The sequence below is a fragment of the Humulus lupulus genome, chromosome 2 (assembly GCF_963169125.1).
Source record: "Humulus lupulus chromosome 2, drHumLupu1.1, whole genome shotgun sequence".
NCBI lineage: Eukaryota > Viridiplantae > Streptophyta > Magnoliopsida > Rosales > Cannabaceae > Humulus > Humulus lupulus.
The window spans coordinates 266,237,165-266,260,658 of NC_084794.1; the positions used below are offsets into that span (position 1 = coordinate 266,237,165).

A 23,494-nucleotide genomic window follows, 5' to 3' on the forward strand; every position below is an offset into this window, starting at 1 on the left:
TTTGATGGAATATTGGATATGCATGATTTCCAATGGCGATAAAATTCATGGTTTCTTATGTTTAAATATCTTGGAAATGATTGTAAAATCCCGACATGTGCATAATGCCAAATAAATAAATAATGACTCGGGTTAAAGTTATTATTTATTTTATGAATATTATTTTTATTATGAGTATAATAATAATAATATGGTATGAGCTATTTTTTATTTTTTTGAGTTATTATATTATTATTATTTAAATGGATTAAATAATAGTAATTATAAGCAATTATGAAATGACTATAATGTCCCCATTTTTGGGATTGTTGAGGGGTATTTTGAGGACATTTTATGATAAATAATATCCCAGTTTTAAAATAAATGAAAAATCTCCAGTTTTGTGGGAATTAGAGGAAGAATCGTTCTAATATCAACAAGTTATGTTTTACTCATTTATTTATTGTTATATCACGATCAAGAGAGTTCAAAGGGAGAGAAATCGTGGGAAGCAAGCTAAGAGAGAGAAATAACAGTTTTTTTTCTTCACAATACCTAGAGAGAGAAGGTATAATTTTGGGTTTGGGAAGCTTAGGGAAAATTTGGGTTTTTTTGATCATTTTAGATACATTATTTATGATCTAAGGAAGGTTTTTGATGTGATAAAAGGACCTAGAAGTGTTGTTTTCGAAATCCACCATTTTTCACCATTAAAGTTAGGGTTTTTGCATAGTTTCAGATTTGAGAGTGTTTAGATGAATTCTGAGTGTATGGAGGCGTGTGTACAAGCTTAGGGGACTCCAATGATTAATTTGGACGTAAAGAATTGGAGTTTAAAGGCTTAGAACGCAAAGTGTATTTTTTTGGGACACAAGGGGATCATTTTCCAAGCAAGAGAAGGGTTGGAACGCAGCAAAACTTAGCCCTAAAGTCCCCGTCGCCGGAGAAGAAGATAAATCTGGCGATATCTCCGGCAAACTCGATCTGGGCATTTCCAGAGTTTTTTTTAATTTTTTTTTCTTGTTTTAGATTCTACGTGATAATTTAGAGTGTTTGGTGAAGTTTGATATTTTTTTGATAAATCCTTGATTTATTATGAATTATTTAAATTTTCTTAGGAAATAATTATGAAAAATACTTAAACTGTTCAGAAAATTCTTAGATAATTTTTATATGATCTATGATTGATACCAAATTGCTCTATATGTTTAGATTGAAGATTTAAACGTTTTTTTTTTTGTAATTTTCATGAATTTATTTGGTTATTTCTTAAATAATTATAGAAAATACCTACGCTAATATAAATGACTCAGAATAATTATTGTAAGCATATTTAAGGGTTAGAAGCTATTCTGTGAAATTTGGGATAATTATTTACTGTTTTATTATTTATTTTGAAGTATTTGAATTAAAATGGGTTATCTACGTAGATAAATTATAGAAAATAACTTGGTGTTGGTAAAATTATTGTTTACTGTTTGGGCACTGTTCTTATGAAGTTAAAATGGTATCTTAGTGTCTGGTACTGATTTAGAACTATGTTAGGTTGATTTGTTATTTTTGGTTAATTATTTGGTATTTTATGCATGTAAAAAAGGGGTAATTTATGCATAAATAATTACAATAATTTGTATAAGTTTCTAAGTTGTTTAATCATGTTTCATAATCTGTATAAATGGTTAGGAAGCATGTTAGTTTCTGGTTTGGGTAATTTTCTTGAGTATCCAATTATTTTGGGAATTATGTGTAATTAAAATGATAATTATTGAAAATAAATAATTATAAGGAAATAGTTAGTTTAATCCTACTTTATAGGCGTAAAAATAAACTTAGAATCTGATTTAGTAAATTGTGGTAATTTATTTGATTATGATCTATTTGTTTTGTGCATAAAGATGATAAGAAATGTGATGATTAGTATTGTAGGTTGTAATTTTGTAGTGAAACCTTGATGTGGTTCATAATTGTGTTTTGAGTGTGTCATTGTATTGTTGGGTGTTTAGGATCTAGTTCTCAACAAGGACACTCAACGAGGGGTTCGAGGTAGAACAAAATAATAGTTTTTGCAATTGAGGTAAGAAGAGTGGACATCTGTGCGCAGGGTGTATGTTTAAGCATACAACCTTGTTTCTTGGTTTGTATTTATTTATGTTATGTATTGTGGTTGATTACTGTATACACTTAGTATTGTTAGCATGAGAATAATGCTAGGGTTTTCGCTGCTTGTGTGAGCATAACACTTGTTGGTACACTAAGAGCTTATCATTGGTGAGTACAACTTGTGGTAAGTGAATGCCCCATTGGATGCCAAGTGTGAGAATAACACGAGGCAGGGCATATTACATTTCATGTCTGATCAACATGAATGTATGGTTGATTATCGTATGTGAGCATAATGTGCGGTATGAGACTTTGTTTGTTATGTGTGTGAGTATAACATGCATTGTATCAGTATTTGTTAGGCTAATTTTAGCCTACCTTTTTAAGTGTCTTTTTAATGGTGTATGTGTTTTTGGAGAGGATTTATGTTTGTTTTGCTTGATTTCAAGTTAAGCATATGTTTTGGGTATTTGGAGTGGATTGTGGAGAAAATATGCTAAACTGAAGGGTTATTCAAGTTTTTGCTGAAATTGTATTAGGGCTGCGACGCTAATGCGTATTAGAGTCGCGGCGTGCCCTTTTCTATAAACTCAAGATTTTGCAATTTCAGAGTAGGGCCGCGGTGCTGGCGTCCGTACACCTCAGAATTTTAAGGGCAATTTCGTCATTTTGGGAAAGATATAGAATGAGGTCTTCATTTTTTAAAAAGGGGATTGCGATTTTGGAAGGGGAGACAGAAAACAAAAAGGGGAAAAACAAGAGAAGACGAAGCTTAGAGCGAGCATGGGCGATCTGTGACAATTCCCAATCTAGTTTCATTCTCTTTTTCTTTAATTCTCTATGTTATTGTTTATGTTTAGTTTGATTATGGATATTGTTGACCACGTTTTTGGCCAACGACGTGAGAACGTCAAAAATGATAAAACCTTCAAGAGAATTTAAACGACACAGACGATTTTGAACAGAAAGTAAATAACACAGCAATTTTTATAGTGGTTCAGCCCCAATATGTTGGTAATAGCCTAATCCACTTAGAGTTGTGATTATAGATCAGTACTCAAGATCAGATAAACTGAGCCAACTGAGTTTCTTCAGTACAGATTGCAAAGATACAAGAATTCTTTATGATACCAACACTTTCTCTCTCTAGAAAACTCAGACCCAAAATTTCCCCAAAAGTCTAAAAAGAAGCCCCAAGAAGCCTCTTTCTGATCCCATAAGCCATATATTTATAGGCTTAGGATCATACATCTGATATCCCCTAGAATCGGGATATTTCATTATATTTATTATATTTAAATTACAAAAAACATTCAAAATGTAACGAAACCCCAAATTTGTGGGAAGAATGAGAGATTCCCGCGTGTGCCAAGACCGGTTCTTGTTGAAGCCGTTTATGGGAATCTTGACTTAGTCCTCCTCTATCTGGTCGACCCATATCTCCTACTGACCATTCATGCAAGTGCTAGTCGGATATGTGCATGGTGGTAGGACATGCACTCCTCTCGTCTAACATGGCACTCTCCTCTAGCATGCCATGTCTCTCCTCTAACATGGCACTCTCCTCTAGCATGCCATGTCTCTCTTTGGACAACCATGCACTTCCTAGACATATGCATAAGGACCAGACCTTTTGGACTCTCCTCGGACCAAATTCTTGGGCTCTCCTCGGACCACACCCTTGGGGTCTCCTCGGACCACACCCTTGGGGTCTCCTCGGACCAAATTCTTGGGGTCTCCTCGGACCAAGGTCCGACCACACCTTTTGGCTCTCCTCGGACCAAGGTCCGATCACACCTTGGGCTTTCTTCGGACCAAAATCCGACCGGGCACACCCTAGCCCAAGTACTCTCCTCGGGTGCACTTGTGCACTTGCTTGGACATGACACCTCTCAAGCAGTCAAAACTCTTCATCAGTCTACCGGGTTTTATTGACTATTAATGTGTCTTTTACTGCCACTTGTCACCTCTATTGCCACGTCATCGATCTCCAATTTTTGGGGATAACAGATATGAATAATGAGATTATGAGCTAAACTCTTATTTAGGGATTTGATGGATATTGACTGAGATTATCCCATGGATTAATGTTATTTGATTATTCCTTCTTCCTTGTTTATGTGATTTGTTCATCTTTGTGCTTAATGCATGTTTGAGATTGATCGCCAATATGAAATCTAAAAAGTGAATATTAGGAATGCTCTAAATGAATGAACATAGGTTTTGATGTGAAACGAAAGTATTCGCATAGCTTATGTGACTTGTAGATTATTGCTTAATGCGAATTGTTTGTTGTACTATCTTAGAAATGCAATAGTTGACAATGCAATTTAGTACCTAAATGTTCTGAAAAGAGTTTAGGTGATTTTATAATCTGTCATCTCATTGGAGGAAGAAGAATAGTTGACTAGTGTTAACAATTGGGTAATCGAAGCAATTGAAATCATATTCCTAACTTCACATCCATTGTTAAACCCTTTTTATTTGTTGTTTTGCTTGTTGTGTTTTCTGCAATTTAATTTTAAAAACCAATTTTTATTGTTGCCAAATAGAAATATAAATCCAATTTGGTTAGTACTTAGCTGCAATTCCCTTGGGTTCGACCTCACCTGTGTGAGTTACTACTTGTATGATACGTGCACTTGCATGTAATAAAATATAGCAACAAGTTTTTGGCGCCGTTGCCGGGAATTGTTTAGTTAATATTACATTAATTGGATTAAATTCTAATTTGGTTTTCTTTTCACTTTTTGCTAACTTGTTTGTGTCAAATTCTTCTTATCTCATCTCAGGTACCATTGGTTTATGCGACGTCAAGGACCAGCTGCAAGAGTGCCTGTTGATCCTGAGACAGAGAAGACTTGCTGGCATAACAGAAGAAACAAAAGGTTGGAAAGAGTTGTACAAAGGATTGAGCGAGAGGAAGTTATGGCCAACAACGGTAATAATGGGGGTGCCATAGAAGACCCGGCTAATGGTCAGAATCCACCCGACCGTATGCTGAGGGACTATGTGTTGCCAATAATGACAGGGGTCCAGTCTTGTATAAGACCACCTGCCGTAGATGCAAACAATTTTGAGATAAAGCAAGCCATACTTCAGATGGTTCAATCCACAGTCCAGTTTGGGGGACTACCCACTGAAGACCCAAATATGCATCTCTCTAACTTCATGGAGCTCTGTTAGACATTTAAGATGAATGGAGTTAGTGATGATGCTATCAGACTTAGATTGTTCCCATTTTCTCGGAGGGAGCGAGCTAAGAGTTGGTTGGTATCTTTGCCACCTAACTCAATCAATACATGGAATGATCTAGCACTGAAGTTCCTCTCCAAGTTCTTCCCTCCAGCTAAAGCAGCTAAGTTGAGAGGAGAGATCAGTAATTTTTCTCAGTTGGATAATGAGTCTCTTTATGAAGCTTGGGAGAGATTCAAAGAATTGATAAGAAAGTGCCCGCATCACGGAATAGAGAAATGGATGTTAGTCCATAATTTTTATAATGGGTTGTGTGGTACTACTCGCACAATCATTGATGCAGCAGCTGGTGGTGCGTTTATGAGAAAGAGTGCCAATGAGGCATATGACTTGTTGGAAGAAATGGCAATGAATAATCAGCAGTGGCCAAGTGAAAGAAGCTCTTCAAGGAAAGTGGCTGGTATGTATGAAGTGGATGCAATTTCGAAATTGACTGCTCAAGTTGAAGCCTTGACTAAGCAATTGTAAGGCAATATAATAACAGCTCCAGTGCAACAGGCCCAGACTCTGTGTGAAATATGTGGGGGCCCTCATGCCTATGAACAGTGTCAGTATGCTGATGTAAACAACATGCCTATGGAGCAAGCTCAGGCTATTGGGAATTTTCCTCGACAAAGCAACAATAACCCTTAATCCAATTCCTTTAATCAAGGGTGGAGGAATCATCCCAACTTTTCTTGGAAGAATGATCAGCAAGGCCAATCTTCAAACCAACAACAGTCATTCCAACAACAACCACAGGGATTCTTTCAGCCGAGATTTAGGCAGCAGCAACAACCTCAACCGCCCACTCATCATCAGCAACAACAAAATTCTGGTGGAAATTCTAATGCCTAGTCAGATGTGTTAAACCAATTCATGGCTGAAACTTGGTCTTCTATTAGAAATCTGGAGACCCAAATGGGACAATTGGCTACTCTCATGGCTAATCGTGTCCAAGGTAACTTGCCTAGCACCACTGAAGTCAATCCGAAAGAGAATTGCAAGGCAATCACGTTAAGAAGTGGGAAGAATTATGAGGGACCAAGTGAGAAGCGGCCAGTTGAAGAAGTGGGTCAGGATCAATAGGCACAGGCACCGACATAAGAGGAAAAGAAGCACAGTGAGAAGAAGGCTACTGAAGGCATACCAATAAAAGAAGCTTCGCCACCAATTAGTATTGAGCATCACATAAAGATTCCCTACCTCTAAAGGCTCCGTAAGAACAACATGGACAAGCAGTTTACTAAATTCTTGGAAGTATTCAAGAAACTGCACATCAACATTCCATTTGCGGAGGCCTTCGAGCAAATGCCGAGCTATGTCAAGTTCATGAAGGACATCTTGTCCAAGAAGAGGAAGATGGAGGACTTTGAAACATTGGCATTGACAGAAGAGTGTAGTGCTATACTGCAAAAGAAGCTCCCTCCTAAACTGAGAGATCTTGGGAGTTTCACAATACCGTGCACTATTGGGAGAATTGAGGGAATAAATGCTCTTTGTGATTTGGGGGCTAGTATCAACCTGATGCCATTTTCAGTTTTCAAGAGATTGCAACTTGGAGAAGCCAAGCCCACAACTGTAACTTTGCAACTAGCTGATCGTTCGTTGGCACATCCAAGAGGGGTAATTGAAGATGTCCTTGTCAAAGTAGACAAGTTTATTTTTCCTGCCGATTTTATAGTTCTTGACATGGAAGAGGATAGCATTGTTCCCATTATCCTTGGGAGACCCTTCTTGGCAACAAGCCAAGCAGTTATAGATGTTCAGAAGGGTGAGTTGAAGTTGAGAGTGCAAAGGGAAAAAGTTGTATTCAATGTGCTCAAGGCCATGACTTATCCTGAAGCTAGTGACAATTGCTTTTTGGTGGATGTAATGGGTAATTTAGTGGAAGAGAGAAAACTGATAAATGATCCTCTTGAGTTAAGTTTGGTTGAAGATGAGATTAGTGATCAAGATGGAAAGGAAGCTATGGAGTACGCAAAATGGCTTAATTCTTATGGGCCATTGAAGAGGAAATACTTTATAGAGCTTGGGGCAGTACCAAAAAGGTCATTGCCTTCAGTTGCGAAACCCCTAGAGTTAGAACTGAAGGTACTTCCTAACCATCTGAGGTATGAGTTTTTGGGTGAAAACAAGACACTTCCGGTTATAGTTTCAGCTTCACTTTCTGATGTGGAGACTGAAAAATTGTTGAGAATTTTGAGAGAGCACATGAAGGCCATTGGGTGGACTTTGGCAGACATCAAGGGGATCAGCCCCTCTACTGTTATGCACCGGATTTTAATGGAGGACGAAGTCAAACCAACCATAGATGCCCAAAGAAGACTCAATCCGCCAATGAAGGAAATTGTGAGAAAGGAAGTGGTGAAGTGGTTAGATGCAGGGGTGGCTTACCCAATTTCTGACAGTGAGTGGGTGAGTCCAGTTCAGGTAGTACCTAAAAAGGGGGGAATGACGGTAGTGAAGAATGAAAAGAACGTGTTAATTCCAACAAGAACTGTTACTGGATGGAGAATATGCATTGACTACCGCAAGCTCAACAAGGCAACAAGGAAATACCATTTTCCCCTTCCATTCATTGATCAGATGTTAGACAGATTGGTAGGAAAGGAGTATTATTCCTTTTTGGATGGTTACTCCGGGTATCATGAAATAGTCATTGCACCAGAGGACCAAGAGAAAACGACATTTACATGTCCTTATGGCACATTTGCTTTCCGACGAATGCCATTTGGGCTATGTAACGCACCAGCAACTTTCCAACGGTGTATGATGGCTATTTTTTCTGACTTGGTTGAGAATTGTATAGAAATTTTCATGGATGATTTCTCAGTGTTTGGCTCGTCGTTTGACCATTGTTTGAGGAACTTGGAGCTGATATTGATTCGATGTGAAGAATCCAATTTGGTGCTTAATTGGGAGAAGTGCCATTTCATGGTTAGAGAGGGGATTGTTTTGGGACACAAGATCTCACAGGAAGGCATTGAGGTAGACAAAGCCAAGGTGTCTACTATTGAGAATTTTCCCCCTCCAGTTTCGATAAAGGGGATTCTTAGTTTTTTGGGTCATGCTGGTTTCTACAGACGGTTTATAAAGGATTTCTCAAAGATCTCCAAGCCATTGTCTAATTTTCTTGTTAATGGAGTGCCCTTTGAGTTTGGAAAGGAGTGTATGGAGGCTTTTCAAACTCTTAAGGAAAAATTGATTTCGGTACCTATAGTCATTGCACCGAATTGGGAGCTTCTGTTCGAGTTGATGTGTGATGCAAGTGATTATGCTGTCGGGGCTGTGTTGGGTCAACGAGTTGACAAGGTTTTTCGCACCATCTACTATGCTAGTAGGACCTTGAATGATGCTCAGTTGAATTATGCTACTACTGAAAAGGAGATGTTGGCCATAGTCTTCGCTTGTGACAAGTTCAGACCATATTTAATCGGGAATAAGGTTATTGTGTACACAGACCATTCGGCGATCAAATACCTTATGACCAAGAAGGATGCCAAGCCAAGACTAATCCGATGGGTCCTTCTCCTCCAGGAGTTTGAGTTAGAAATCAGAGACAAGAAGGGTACCGAGAACCTAGTAGCAGATCATTTGTCAAGATTGGAGTCAGAAGAGAGTCAGAATATGAAGGAAGTCTAGATAAATGATGAGTTCCCTGATGAGCAGTTGTTTGCTTTAAAGGAAAGTTTGATGGTTCCATGGTTTGCTGATTATGTCAACTTTCTAGCTGCAAACATCACACCTCCTGACATGACAAGACAACAATTGAAGAAATTCTTTTTTGAGGTAAAGCACTATTATTGGGAAGAGCCAATCCTTTATAAGCACTGTGCCGATCAGATAATTAGAAGATGTGTGCTTGAAGAGGAGATGTATTCTATCCTGAATCATTGTCATAGTCTGCAGTGTGGAGGTCACTTTGGTGGGACAAGGACTGCTGCAAAGGTTCTACAAAGTGGGTTCTTCTGGCCAACTCTCTTTAAGGATGCTCATGAGTTTGTTAAGGCATGTGATCGTTGTCAGAGGACTGGTAATATTTCAAGAAGGAACGAGATGCCTTTGACTGGTATTTTAGAAGTGGAACTGTTTGATGTGTGGGGTATTGACTTCATGGGTCCTTTTCCGTCATCATACAACAATTTGTTTATTTTGCTAGCTGTGGACTACGTTTCTAAGTGGGTGGAAGCGGCTGCAACTCATGCTAATGACGGTAAAACAGTTCTTGCTTTTCGCCAAAAGTACATTTTCACCCGGTTTGGTACTCCTAGAGCTATTATTAGTGATGAAGGAAGTCATTTCTGTAACAAGCAATTTGAAGTGTTACTTGCAAAATATGGAGTTAGACATAGAAAAGCATTACCTTATCACCCTCAGAGTAATGGACAAGCTGAGATTTCCAACCGGGAAATTAAGTTCATCTTGGAGAAGACGGTACAGAGTTCGAGGAAAGACTGGTCTAAGAAGCTCGATGATGCTTTGTGGGCATACTGAACAGCTTTCAAAACACCTATTGGTATGTCACCATATAGGTTGGTCTTTGGGAAAGCGTGTCATCTTCCAGTGGAACTTGAGCATAGAGCATTTTGGGCCATGAAGACCTTGAACATGGACTTAGTAGCAACTGGTGAGAAGAGGCTTTTGCAATTGAACGAGTTGGAGGAGTTTAGAAACAAAGCCTATGAGAACGCCAAGATTTACAAGGAGAGGACTAAGGAGTGGCATGACCAGAACCTTGTCAGGAAGGAATTTCAACCAAGTCAACATGTATTACTCTTTAATTCAAGATTGAAACTTTTTCCGGGCAAGTTAAAATCGAGATGGTTTGGTCCTTTCACGATATTACAAGTGTTTCCTTATGGCTCCGTCGAAGTAACAAGTGAAAAGACTGGCAAGTTTAAAGTAAATGGTCAGCAATTAAAGCTCTACTTGGGTGGTCAGTTTGATCAAGCCAAGTCCGTCATCCTCTTGGCGCCGCAGTAAAGAGGAAACCAACGTCCGACTATATGACGTTAACGACATCGCCATTGGGAGGCATCCCAAATTGTATTTTGTTTTGCATTTTAATCTTTGGTTTGGAACAATTAGTATTTTTAAGTGTTTTTATTTCGTATTTTTTATTGTATTCTGTGTAAAGAGAAAACCGTGAAAAGCGTGAAAAGTTGAAAAAAATTGTTTTTTTAATTAGGGCCGCGGAGCATCTTGTGGCGCCGCGACGCTTAGGGGCATTAGCGCCGTGGCGAGGTGCTTGACAGAGAGCAACAAAAATTTGGAGTCGGATTAGCGCCGCAGACCCTGTTCCTGCGCCGCGGCTCCTGGGAGAGAAAAAATGCATTAGCGCCGCGGCGCTAGTGGGTTGCGCCGCGGCGCTATCACGGGCCACCACTTAAAGCCAAAAATTTTCCCTATTTCTTTTTAGACCCTCCAAAATACCCCATCCGACTCCCTTCAACTTCTCCGCCTCTCCTCCGCCCAAATCACCATACAACCTCCATAACCACCAATATTTCACTCATCTTTCATAATTTCTTCATTCCTTTCCATAAAAATCACTTCCCCCATCATTTTCTTTGTTCCTTTTCACCTAATTTCTTCAAGAATACCATTTTCCCCACTCATTTTAACCCTAATCCGAAAATCCCATTCTCTTCCTCAATATTGTTCATTTCTCCAAGCTTTGGACAACAATGGTGGATTATCAATGGGTTTCTCATTAATGTAAGTGATCTTGTCTCTCATCTTTTCAATTTAATGAGATTCCTTTGGTTATTGGAAAATCTAGTGTTAATTGGGTTTTATTATGGATTAAGTGGTGCATTTTGGATATTTTTGATATTCTGAAAAATTGGATTGGAGAATTGTTGTTTGTGAAGAAATTTTTTGATTTTGGGAAGTGCTAAAAACAAGGGGAGGTGCTGCCAAAAATTCTAGTGATCTTACAACTTTGTATTTTGGGAGTTATTTTGCTCAATGGGTCCAAAGAAAGGTACTGTAAATGCTTCAGGTGCATCATCGTCCCGCCCTCCTCGTGTCTCCACAAGGGCGGATTATGACACCTCAAGATTTGTGAGCAAAGAGGCTCAAGAGCGGTTTGTGGTGTTGTCAAGGAAACCTATTCTTGAAGAAATAGGTATGGAATTTAGTTCAGAACCCCTGGAAAACCAGCCACTGTATGAGCCTATTCGAGCTGAGATTGCTCGGCAATAGTGGGACCAATTTGTTGACTGTAATGGCAAGGCTAATCACACTATGACATATGAATTCCTTGCTAATTGGCCAGAAAGAGAAAATAATGCTGTCATGGTGCGGGGCAAGAAGAAACCAGTTACTCTTGCAGCATTTAATCAGTTGTATGAGGTACCTGACTTTCCCATAGAAGAAGAAGAGCTGCGGGTACTGGGGGCCGATAATCTAGATTATGTTAACATTGCGGAAACATTGGGTTTTCCTGGAGCAATAATTCATTTGAAGGATGGTGAGCCAAACTGTATGTATCGCTGTGAACTTAACCAAGTGGCTCGTGCTTGGTGCTATTTTGTGAGTGCCCCATTGATTCCCAACAATCATTTGGCTGACATCCCTATTGACCGGCTCAAGGTGACATATGCTATTATAAAAGGGTACAACTTAAACATTGGGAGGTATGTTCGGGAAAGTATCAATCATATAATTCAGGGTACCACTACTGGCGGGTTGGGATATGGCACTTTCATTACTGAACTTTGCGTTGCGTATGGCGCACCTCAATCCTTAACTGACATGAAGGTGCCTCCGCAAAAGCCAGTCGGATTGGCCATGGTGAATCGCCTCATTCTGCCGCATCCCTATGATGCCCCGCAAGTTCCGAGAGGAAGAGGTCGCCGCCGACAAAGGACCGATGATGGTTAGGTTGAGCCTGAACTTTTAGGTGGTCACATGGATCCTGCTATGCAGTACACTCATGCTCAGTTGAATTACCTTATTCAGCAAAACATGCATATGCAGACTTATATGGGGCAGCGGAGTGCTCATGATGCGAACCATATTCAGCAGCTGAATAATTTGGTATCTCGGTGGTCTTTGGATGAAGAAGATTAGAATTACTTTGCACTACCACCGCCACCCAACCCATTTTGAAGGGTTGTCAGGTAAGTTTCTCTCCTTTCAGTTGTCATGTTCACATTGGGGACAATGTGAAATAAAGTTTGGGGGAGGGGCTTACTTTTCTGTTTTAGTTTAGTTTAGTTAAAATTTTGTTGTTTACTTTTGTTATCATCGTTGTTGTGTGTGTCAAAAGTTAAGCCGATGATACGTATAAATGCCGTTGTTGTCACTTGTCACACGGAAATTGTGTTTAATCGTGTGCTTGATTTGATCACTCTTTGGATTAATTTTGATGCCTTTTGGAAATTTTAGTATATGTTGCAAATGTGAATAAGTGGATTATGCTATACATGTGTCACTTGGGTTTGAGGTATGAATTGATGAAAAAGATAGAACTTGCATTGCTTGCCTTTTGAGACGAAATCCTTGATGACATGTGTTTTGGAATATGATTTAGGCAATCTTTTGGAACGTTTGGGACTTTCAAGCTTACCCTTATCATTATTATCCCTAGTTTGCCTATTTGTGCCTTAACTTGTTTGATTGATTGTATAACCACGTCATTAAACCAAAAATGTACCAATTATTATTTTTCCTTGTCCTGTGAATTATGCCATAAGCTTAGAAATAAGTTTGGGGGAACGAATTATAATTGGGTAAAAAAAAAGGGTATTGGTGTGAGTGGATGAACGATGTAATTTTTCGATTGAGACAAGTGTGAAATGTAAAAGTGCTTGCAACATCACTAAATTTTGATTTCTTCCTTGTTAAAAAAAAAATAATAAATAAATATTTTTTTGAGTGATGAATAATTAAATAAAGTGATGTTGGAGCATTGAGTATGAGTCCTCAATCGATAATAAGTGGGTGAAAAAGGGGATGGTAATTGAATGCAAGGTGGGCTGTTTGATTGGTTTTTGATGTGCTTATGGTATAATGAAGCCTAAATGTCTTTTTTTATCCACCTTTACCTAAGCCAAAACGTTATGAACCTTTGAAGTCCTTTTGATTCCATAACATGTGTTGTTGACATTAGTGGAGAAAGGTAAGTGTGCAAGCATATTGAATTTCGGCTAGTGGATTGTTGGAATGAGTGAGGCATGTATGGTGTTATCTAGTTATTCATTTATTATTTGCAAGGTATAATCTAATTTCCAATTGAGGCATTCAGATTAATTGTTGGAGTTTTTGAATTGAAATTCTGGTTGATCAACAGTTGAAGTTTTGTGAGTGATGACGGCGTGGTTTAAATAATACTGGAGGCTTAACTTGTCATGTCTATTTGTTTTAGTTTAATGTGTCGTTCCCTCTCGAGGACGAGTAAGAAGCAAGTTTGGGGGAGTTTGTTAGGCTAATTTTAGCCTACCTTTTTAAGTGTCTTTTTAATGGTTTATGTGTTTTTGGAGCGGATTTATGCTTGTTTTGCTTGATTTCAGGTTAAGCATATGTTTTGGGTATTTGGAGTGGATTGTGGAGAAAATATGCTAAACTGAAGGGTTATTCAAGTTTTTGCTGAAATTGTATTAGGGCCGCGGCGCAAGAATTGGCGCCGCGGCGCTAATGCGTATTAGAGCCGCGGCGAGCCCTTTTCCAGAAACTCAAGATTTTGCAATTTCAGAGTAGGGCCGCGGCGCTGGCGTCCGTATACCTCAGAATTTTAAGGGCAATTTCGTCATTTTTGGAAAGATATAGAATGAGGTCTTCATTTTTTAAAAAGGGGATCGCGATTTTGGAAAGGGAGACAGAAAACAAAAAGGGGAAAAACAAGAGAAGACGAAGCTTGGAGCGAGCGTGGGCGATCTGTGACAATTCCCAATCTAGTTTCATTCTCTTTTTCTTTAATTCTCTATGTTATTGTTTATGTTTAGTTTGATTATGGATATGAATAATGAGATTATGAGCTAAACTCTTATTTATGGATTTGATGGATATTGACTGAGATTATCCCATGGATTAATGCTATTTGATTATTCCTTCTTCCTTGTTTATGTGATTTGTTCATCTTTGTGCTTAATGCATGTTTGAGATTGATCACCTTAAGCATGATTCATGATCCTAATATGAAATTTGAAAAGTGAATATTAGGAATGCTCTAAATGAATGAACATAGGTTTTGATGTGAAACGAAAGTATTCGCATAGCTTATGTGACTTGTAGATTATTGCTTAATGCGAATTGTTTGTTGTACTATCTTAGAAATGCAATAGTTGACAATGCAATTTAGTACCTAAATGATCTAAAAAGAGTTTAGGTGAATTTATAATCTGTCATCTCATTGGAGGAAGAAGAATAGTTGACTAGTGTTAACAATTGGGTAATCGAAGCAATTAAAATCATATTCCTAACTTCACATCCATTGTTAAACCCTTTTTATTTGTTGTTTTGCTTGTTGTGTTTTCTGCAATTTAATTTTAAAAACCAATTTTTATTGTTGCCAAATAGAAATATAAATCCAATTTGGTTAGTACTTAGCTGCAATTCCCTTGGGTTCGACCTCACCTGTGTGAGTTACTACTTGTATGATACGTGCACTTGCGTGTAATAAAATATAGAAACAGTATTATATGAATTATTATTGCTTAAGGTTTTGATTAAGCTAAGTTGTATTATCTGGTTAGAGGGGGGTATGTCCTACATAGCTCTTCTTACTGGGCTTTAGCTCACGGGTACTCTGTGTGCAGGTAAAGGCAAAGCAACATAGTGAGTGAAGCGGGCTCGAGGCGTGGATGTTACATGTTAGTGGCGGGTTCCCAACGTTTTAATGTTTTAAAGACTTATGAAATTTTATCACTTTTGGACTATGTTTTTTTTTTGTTAGATTAAGTTTTAAGACTTGAAAAATGTTTTATTTTGAAAAACTAGAGAGATCTCATGCCTTGTTTATTTCAATAAAATAGTATTTTAAATGGTTATTTTATTTATTGATTTAAATGGACTTTCATAAGTGACGTCTCGGGAAATCGGGTCGTTACATGTATGCTTTTTCATGTACTGTTTAATGTTCAAGGTAATTGGTTACTTTTTGGATGTAACTGATTTTTTTTATTAGTTGTTTATAATTCTGCTACATAATCATTTTTATTTGTGATTTTTTATTGTTCTTGTTTTTCTTTTGATTTTTTTAATTGTATAGGTTGTAATGTAGCTGGTTAACTTTTAAAGTAACTTGTTTCCTTAGATGTGTATGGTTTTTTTAATGTTGTAGTTATTATTTATTTTAATTTTCCTTTGTGGTATTTGTGTTCTATTTTATTCAGGCTGTGCATTATATGATCAAACCAGAGTTTCAGTTTGGAAGTAAGGTTCAGCAATGGAATAAACAAGAAGTTATAGCTGTTTTGAAAAAAAGTCTTTACCAAGAAGCAGAATGCTATGTTTAGAAGAACTCCTTTTGGTCATTTTTTGGTTTTGCCAAGTACTTTCTATTAGTGAGTTTGGATTAATTACTGGGCTAGATTGTGCTGGTAGTGTTGATTTAAGTATGTTTCCTGATGGTAAAAAATGTCTTAGGAAAGAATTTTTCCCTGGTGTTAAAGCGAATGACAAAGTTAGCAAGATTCCTAGAAAAGCAGATGGGTCTCTTGATAATTGGAGTTACAAGTGTTTTGGTTTTCCTCTTGCATTCCTTATATGGATTTACGAGACACTTCCAATTTGTTCATCGTTTTTATGTCGGAGGATTGGTTCTTCATTTCTAAGGATATTGAATTGGCATAGCAAGGATAATGTGAGTTATCAAGAATTTCTTGAGAAAGTCTTTATAGAATAGAAGGTATTTTTTTCCTCTTTATATTTGTGTTGTATTTTTGTATCTGTTATATATGTTTTATATTTGTAAGTAACAAGTCACTTCTCATTTTTATAGTTTTTTTTTTAAAATTCATATTTAATTATTGAAGCTTTTTGTTGCTATTCATGTTCTTTTTATTTGATTCTCTTTGTTTTTTTTAATTTAATGCAGTTTGATGTCAATATTGTCGTTCCTAATGCGGAGGAAAAGAAATTGAGTATCTTGAAAAATTAATCATTTGAAAGTGTATTCTGTCCAACACCACCACCTATAGGTGAGGACATTCCACTATCGGAGATGCCTTTGTTGAGGCTTGGGCTCTTTCTTCCAAAGAAGCGTTTGGAGGTTTGTTTTGTTTTTGTTTTTTTCATTTTTCATTTTTTTTAAAACCCTTTTTTATATGTGATTATGTTTTAATGTTTTTGTATTCTTGTTTAATTTTATGTAGGATCAATATAACAAGGGGCTCCAAGATCAAATCAGGGAGTTACATGTAAAGCTGACTGAAGCTCAAGCTTTCCAAAAGTTGATTATTGGTGAACTTGGTTCTTTCAAGAAAAGTTTTGAAGTTGATTTTGCTACAGCTATCGGTTTGGTTGTAGATATTAAGTCTGTTGTGTCTGTCAAAACTGATGGTGGAGATTTAGATTCTCAAAATCAAAGACTTTGACCATGTTTCTCAGGTAACCAGTTTCTTGTGTAATTGTCTTTTCCTATATTATTTGTTGTATATCTTGATTAAATATTTCATTGCTTTCTCCAGGATTATATTGATGATGTTTGTGTGTGTGTGTGTGTGTTGGGGGGGGGGGGGGGGGGTACCAAGATGTTGAAGTTGGTGAAAAGTTGTGGGCTGATTTGGAACGAGGATTGTTTCAGATTTTGTTACTCCTGTTAATGTATATTGTTTTAATCATATATTGTCTAAGGAAGTAGTTTGTTTTTTATATTTGTTATAAATTATAAATTTTTTCTCTTTTGTTTTTGCAGAGTCAATCTAATGAAGCCTCATTGCTATGCTCGACTCCTTCAACTCCTACATTTCACGTGTCAAATGAAATGTGGAAGATTATAAATGAGTCTACTAAGAGACCATTAAAAGATAGCAGTAATATGGAGGATAAGAGAAATTGGTCAATTGTTGTTTATGATTCTTAAAGGGTGTCCGATCTTGTGGTTATTTTGTCTAAGAAAAGAGAGGCGAAGCCAAGTGCTGTGGTCAAGTCTCCTTCCATGACAAAGTTTGGGTCTCCTTCCATGACAAAGTTTGGGTCTTCTGAAGATGAAGGTAAACACAAAAGAAAGAAGACTGTATTGGATAATATATGTCCTTTTTCTAATGACCTTGGTCATAATCACACTGAAGAACAAGCTTCTGAGTTTCATAGTTGGATTGAAACTAAAGTCAAGCACAATAACAAGTATGTACAATTTGTTTTTTTTTTTAAATTTTTTTGGGTTTGTGTGAAATTGTTTGTTTCATTTTCTAAAAACTGTTTGGTTTTTTTTAGGTTTAAGAAATATGATGATAACAAGGTTTAGCCATTGATCGATTTCACTTTCATTTTTATTGACGAGAAGACGTGGTTCTACTGTTTGTATTTTCCTGGGCAGTTTGTTGATTCATCTGTGAGTTTCTTTCTTTTTTATGTTGTGTTTATCTTTTTTTAAAAAAAAATCATTGATGTGCTTCAATTCTATATTACTGTGTTTTGATGGGGTAACTAGTTCCCACTGTCATTTTTTGTGTTTCAACTATATCTGTAACTAGTTACCCAAATGTATAATCTAGTAGTTTAGCTGGGGTAACTAGTTACCACAATCATTTTTTGTGTTGATGCTTTGTGTAACTGGTTACCCAAATGTATAATTTTGATGTTTAGCTGACAGTAACTTGTTGCCCAAACTTTTTATTTTGTTATCCAGCTGATTGGAACTGGTTACTCTTTGTTTTTTTATTATGTTATGTTGTAAGTGGTAACAAGTTTCTTCATAGTGGTCTTATAAGCATTTATTTTTTAAAATGCAGCATATTAATGTCATGATGTATTATTTGAGGATAAATGTTATGTTAGGCAAAGGTTTGAAGATGAGACTCTCTAATACTGATAGTTGTTTTGGCCAAAATATTGTGTTCATGTTTGAGAAGTTTATGAAATCAGGCAGTGGTACATTTAACATTGATGACAGTTGTGTTCCTTTGAAGATTATGAGGAGCAAGTCATTGTTTTGCAGCACTCACTGGAATCTACTTGATCATGTTCTTATTCCTGTTAATGTGAAGGATCTTTCTCATTGGCTTTTGTTGCATTTTGACATAAAAATGAGGTTTCTCATTATTTATGATTCTATGTCAGGGTCAAGGCATGAAAATTTGAGTTTACCTGTAATTGAAGCATTGGCTGTAATGATTCCTCTTCCATTGGAAAAGATTGGTTTTTATGATCGTCCTGATATAAATATTGATCTTAGTCCTTATGATGTCGCTGAGAATGATGCTTTGTAATTGACTATTGCTAAAGGCGTTCCTCAACAAGTGGAGTGGTGAGTTTTTTTTTTTTTTAAAGTTTATTTATCTTGTTTGTTTCTGATTTTGTTTTTATGTTCTTAGTTTTTTTTTGTTTTTGCAATATTGCAGCGATTGTGGGATTTTTACAGCTTATTTTGCCGAACAATTAATTCTTGGAAAGGAAAAAGAGATGCCAAAAGATCTTGATGCTTAGTTGCTTTGCCAAGACATTACTGTTAGCTTGTATTTTCATGGGAAGAATAAACAAAAAGATGGATATTTGACTAACGATGAGTTTCGTGAAAAGCTTTTGGATAGGAGGCAGAAGAGGAGGAAGACTGCTGCATAGGTTTACTTAAGACAACTGCATAGGTTATTTAGGAAGCTTTAGGAAAGGATATTATATTTTTTTTATTTTTTCTATACTCTAGACCAGATAAGCTTTTGAAAATGATATTTGACTTTTGGAAATGATGACCAATAGTTAGTTGGATTCTTGTATATGTTAAATTGCTACTATTGTAAGACTTTGGTTACTTAAGAATATCTTATATATCTTTTGATTTTTTTTTTGTGTTATTTATCTGTACATATTTAGTTAGTTTTTCAGGGATATTTTAATGGTAACCAGGTACTTTGTTTGATCTACATATTATATACGAAAGTGTAGCTGGTTACCTTTTGGTGCTTGATGTTTTTGGTATTTTATTTTTGTGACAATTGTTAGAGCAACGTACCCAGTTTCTTGTTTGTTTTTTTTTTTATTTCACGTTTTAAAATTATATTTTATACATATTCTAATTTTAAAGCATCTGAGATATTTTAATGGTAACTAGGTACTTAGTTTGGTTTTCATCTTATATTCAAGGGGTAACTGGTTACTTTTGTTGCTTGATGACTTTTTTAAAGCTACTGGTATATACAAAGCAATTGGGCTATAATAACCAGGTACTCAGCTGGGTCATCATGTTATATACAAAGTGGTAACTGGTTGCCTTTGGTAACCACTAATCCAAAATGTTATGTTTAATATTTAAAAACCATGTTTTTCTGGTGTTGGTTGCATAAATATTTAACAGACAATAAAAAAAACCAACAATTTATTCTAAAAGGAATTTTATATGCGTTGTGTAATCATTCAATGTATTTGAATTTGTAACAGAGTTATTATAATACTCAATAACAATGTATGAATATGAAAGTCACTGATTTAATGAATGAAGCTATGATAGAGTAGTTTTGCTGTAATATATCAAGCTATGCCTTTTGCTTTTTCTGCTTGTTTTCCTTGTCAATTGGTGGATTCCTGCAAGTCTTCCTGTTATGTCTTGGTTGGCCACATTTTCCACAGGTGATTATTACTTTTGGTTCCCCTTTTGATCTTATTCTTTTCTTTCTTGGTCTTCCTGCAGGGATTGTTGCCTTTGGAGGGAGCACCACTATGTCTAAGTGTTGTGGGAGATTCCATTCATTTTTATGGGGCAAATGATGAACATTTTCTTCATACAATGCTTTCAAAGTTTCTGTTTTGTAAAACTTTGCACAGTAATCATACACTCCCAAGTTTCTCTTTGCGATTACAGCTACTGCATGCCCACAAGGCATTTCATCTTCTTGAAACCTATTACAAGTACATGTTCTATTGTGTATATTTACTGTGAAATTGGTCCCCTTTTCATCACGGACTTGATATTCTATTATGTTGAAAGGCAAGACCTGAAAATACTTTTGTCATGAATTAGAATAAAATAATAAACATTTTATGTACAATTAATTTTGAAGGTATCCTGTCCCCCCTCTGTATAGTTTATTGATTTTTTTTTTTTCGCTATTACGCAAGGTAACTGGTTACCATCCACTGACAAATTAAAGAATAGTAAGAATAAGTTTAGTTGCTTACCTTATACTTCATTTTTGAAATAATGTCATGTCTCAACTCATTTTCTATTGCTGTAGACACTTTTGTGAATGTTCTGTTTGCATTATAAGTTGTTCCAAACCCACTTTTGAACCAAACTTCTAAGACATTCAAGCAAGATATCAATAGGGAGATTTCTTGCAGCTTTTAGTGCAGCGTTGAGCGACTCTGCGATGTTGGATGTCATCATGGTGTATCTTTTTGTTGGTGAGTGTAACGCCCCAACTCCTGGGACCGTTACGGTGTGCCTTGTAAACAGTGCTAAACTCGCTAACCGAGTCATTTGGCCAAAACGTGATCTAAGTATGATTAGCGGTTTAGGATTTGAACATTTTGGTTATGATGTAACGTTTCACTAGAACATTTAATATATACATTGGGATCCCAAAAATATAAATTTCAGAGTTTATTACAGAAAATATTTACTACAAACCGTTCTAAGCGGCAAAACAGGATTCAACCCTAGTTCCACTTTAAACCTCGGTCGTGGCGGTCGAGCAGCTGCATATGTACACGTCATCACCTAAGCTCTCCAACTCAAGGGTGGTCCAGCTTCCTCTTGCCTTTACCTGCACCACATAGCACCCGTGAGCCGAATCCTAGCAAGAAAACATAACACTTTTCATAAACATTATCACATGATTATCATTATAATCACACTGAACATAAAGCTTTCAAACCAATGGGTGCACATCACATGATTCTAGCGGGAGAGTGGCTGTTAAATAAGCCACTAGCCTCCAAGCTCTCTTTTCTAGCGAGAGAGTGGCTGATAGGTAAGCCACTAGCCTTCAAGCTCAGTTTTGTAGCAGGAGAGTGGCTGATAGGTAAGCCACCAGCCTCCAAGCTCTGTTTTGTTCATCGACCCTCAGGGTCGGTCAGGCATTAATGCTTCTTGAGTCATTCAATGCTAGTAGTCGATTAGATCTAATCTCTGTTGGCTTGCGTGATTTACGCTAAGGCCGTTCTGACAAATGAGTCAATGCTTCCTGAATAATCACTGCCGAACCTAACTAATGAGTCACAGCTTCACAGCTGATACTAACACTTTTGTCGATCTGACTAATTAGTCAGTACCATACACAAGTAAGCAATGCTATCAATATGTACCATATGCCAGTTATCCAAGAATAAGGCATTCAGCATGCTTACTAAACAGTTTCTAGCATAATCATGATCATGCACAAACTCAGAGACTCAAGCTCTGACCAATCTCATATTCATCATTCATGGCATGCCCTAATCACATGTTTCTCGTGCATTACATGCATCACACTTAATCATCCAGCATGCCTCAACAATCATATGCAAATGGGCAAGATTGCCAAGCATTCATTATGCTATCCATGTTTACATTTAAACATCCAACATGCATCACCCATAGCCATGCATGTCACACACGGGGTGCAGTTTTCTTACCTTGGGTTCGAGCGAGAATTAATAAAAGAAACGACCTTTGAGAACGATCAGCTTTTAGTCCTTTAGCGGTCACCTAGTCATAACCAAACATATGGGATACCATTAATAAAATGAATAATAAAATGTCCCCAAACCAAAACCTAACCTCCGGGACCTCAAATACTACTCAACCGGGTAGTAGGTTCAACCCCGAGGCCTAAGGCTTGAATCCCCAAGCTAAAAACCCCATTCTGGAAAAAAATGACCTTAAGGGCCGCGGCCCTCCTTGGACATGCCGCAGCCCGCCCCTCAGACAGAGGTGCCCAAACCCAGTTTACACCAAGGGCCGCGGCTCTCCCTGGCCATGCCGCGGCGCAACCCCCAATTCAGCCAAAACCCTTGTTTTTCTTCCCCTACGATTTCTCTTGGAACCAATCCATCAAGCCCAGTTTAAACACCACTCAAACCCCAATAGAATCCATAAACTTGTTCTATACCACACCCTTAGCAAAACCCAAGACAAACCCCAACTAAAACTTCCATCAATTCCAACAACCCTCCATAAAAACACAAGCTGAAAACTAGTACCAAAACAGGGTATGCACCAGAAATTAATGATAGAAACTTACCCCCAACACGATTTGAATCCTTCCCAATGGCTGTACTCAGGCTAAACCTCCCCAAGCTTGACTCCCTAGCTTGCTTCCTCAAGATAGGCTCTCAAAACTCAAAGAAAAGGGTGGAGGAAGACTTGTACGGGAAGGAAGGGAGAAGGATGAAGATAAACTCTGTTTCTGTTCTGTTTTCCACAACTTTCCTATGTTATATATATCCAAAACCCAAAATGACCAAAATACCCTTAAGCCAACAAAAGCCTCTAAACCATTTCAAGGGTAAAATTGGTACTTTCCGCCTATCCCGTTAATCATAGTTAACGCTTCCCGATTCCCACTAATCTCCATATTCTCAAATACCAATAAATCACATCCCATTACCCTTTAATTCCCGGTAATGCTCTAATCATTAATATCACCCCGAGCCTCACCCCGAGCCCCGAACGTAAGCCCGTTATGACTAGACCGAACACTTACATCTCATGATCGTCTCATGTCGAAAAGCTCGAACCAATCCACATAAAATGTGGTAAAATTATAATTAATCTCAACCATGCACCCAAATTATACAATTATGCCCACAGTGGCCAAATTACCAAAATGCCCTTGCATTTAAAACATAAGCCCATATGCATGCATTCACGATCATATAATAATATAATTCACATAAACATGCATATAATCATTAAATATCATAATAAATCAATTATGGCCCTCCCGGCCTCCTAATCAAGGTCCTAAACCTTATTAGGAAATTCGGGGCATTACAGTGAGTATGATCTTGCCCAAGTTTCATACTTGTCTTTCTCTAAATAGGGTCTAATGCGTCTGTCAAGTCAATCAAGGCCTCTCATGTAGTGTTCACA

At 37.3% G+C, this 23,494-nt stretch overlaps 2 protein-coding genes and 1 non-coding gene across 3 annotated transcripts; 1 reads left to right on the forward strand and 2 right to left on the reverse strand.

The window, feature by feature from the left end:
* Positions 1–5,439: 5,439 nt before the first annotated feature.
* LOC133820642 (small nucleolar RNA R71) lies at positions 5,440–5,546 on the reverse strand. Its single transcript, XR_009887046.1, has one exon. It is a non-coding gene; the product is annotated as a small nucleolar RNA R71 (small nucleolar RNA).
* A 4,288-nt stretch (positions 5,547–9,834) lies between these two features.
* LOC133815462 (uncharacterized) lies at positions 9,835–10,299 on the forward strand. The gene has a single exon (XM_062248300.1). The coding sequence runs from the start codon at positions 9,835–9,837 to the stop codon at positions 10,297–10,299; it is 465 nt and encodes a 154-aa protein (XP_062104284.1).
* A 9,656-nt stretch (positions 10,300–19,955) lies between these two features.
* Positions 19,956–20,806, reverse strand: LOC133815463 (uncharacterized). The gene is made up of 3 exons (XM_062248302.1): positions 20,699–20,806; positions 20,551–20,556; positions 19,956–20,414 (listed from the first exon to the last, which is right to left on the reverse strand). The coding sequence occupies exons 1-3, from the start codon at positions 20,804–20,806 to the stop codon at positions 19,956–19,958; spliced, it is 573 nt and encodes a 190-aa protein (XP_062104286.1).
* Positions 20,807–23,494: the final 2,688 nt, after the last annotated feature.

Excerpts from the sequence above, each read along its gene's own strand:
- LOC133815462 (XM_062248300.1), top strand. The coding sequence starts at position 9,835 with ATGTCACCATATAGGTTGGTCTTTGGGAAAGCGTGTCATCTTCCAGTG.
- LOC133815463 (XM_062248302.1), bottom strand. The coding sequence starts at position 20,806 with ATGATGACATCCAACATCGCAGAGTCGCTCAACGCTGCACTAAAAGCT.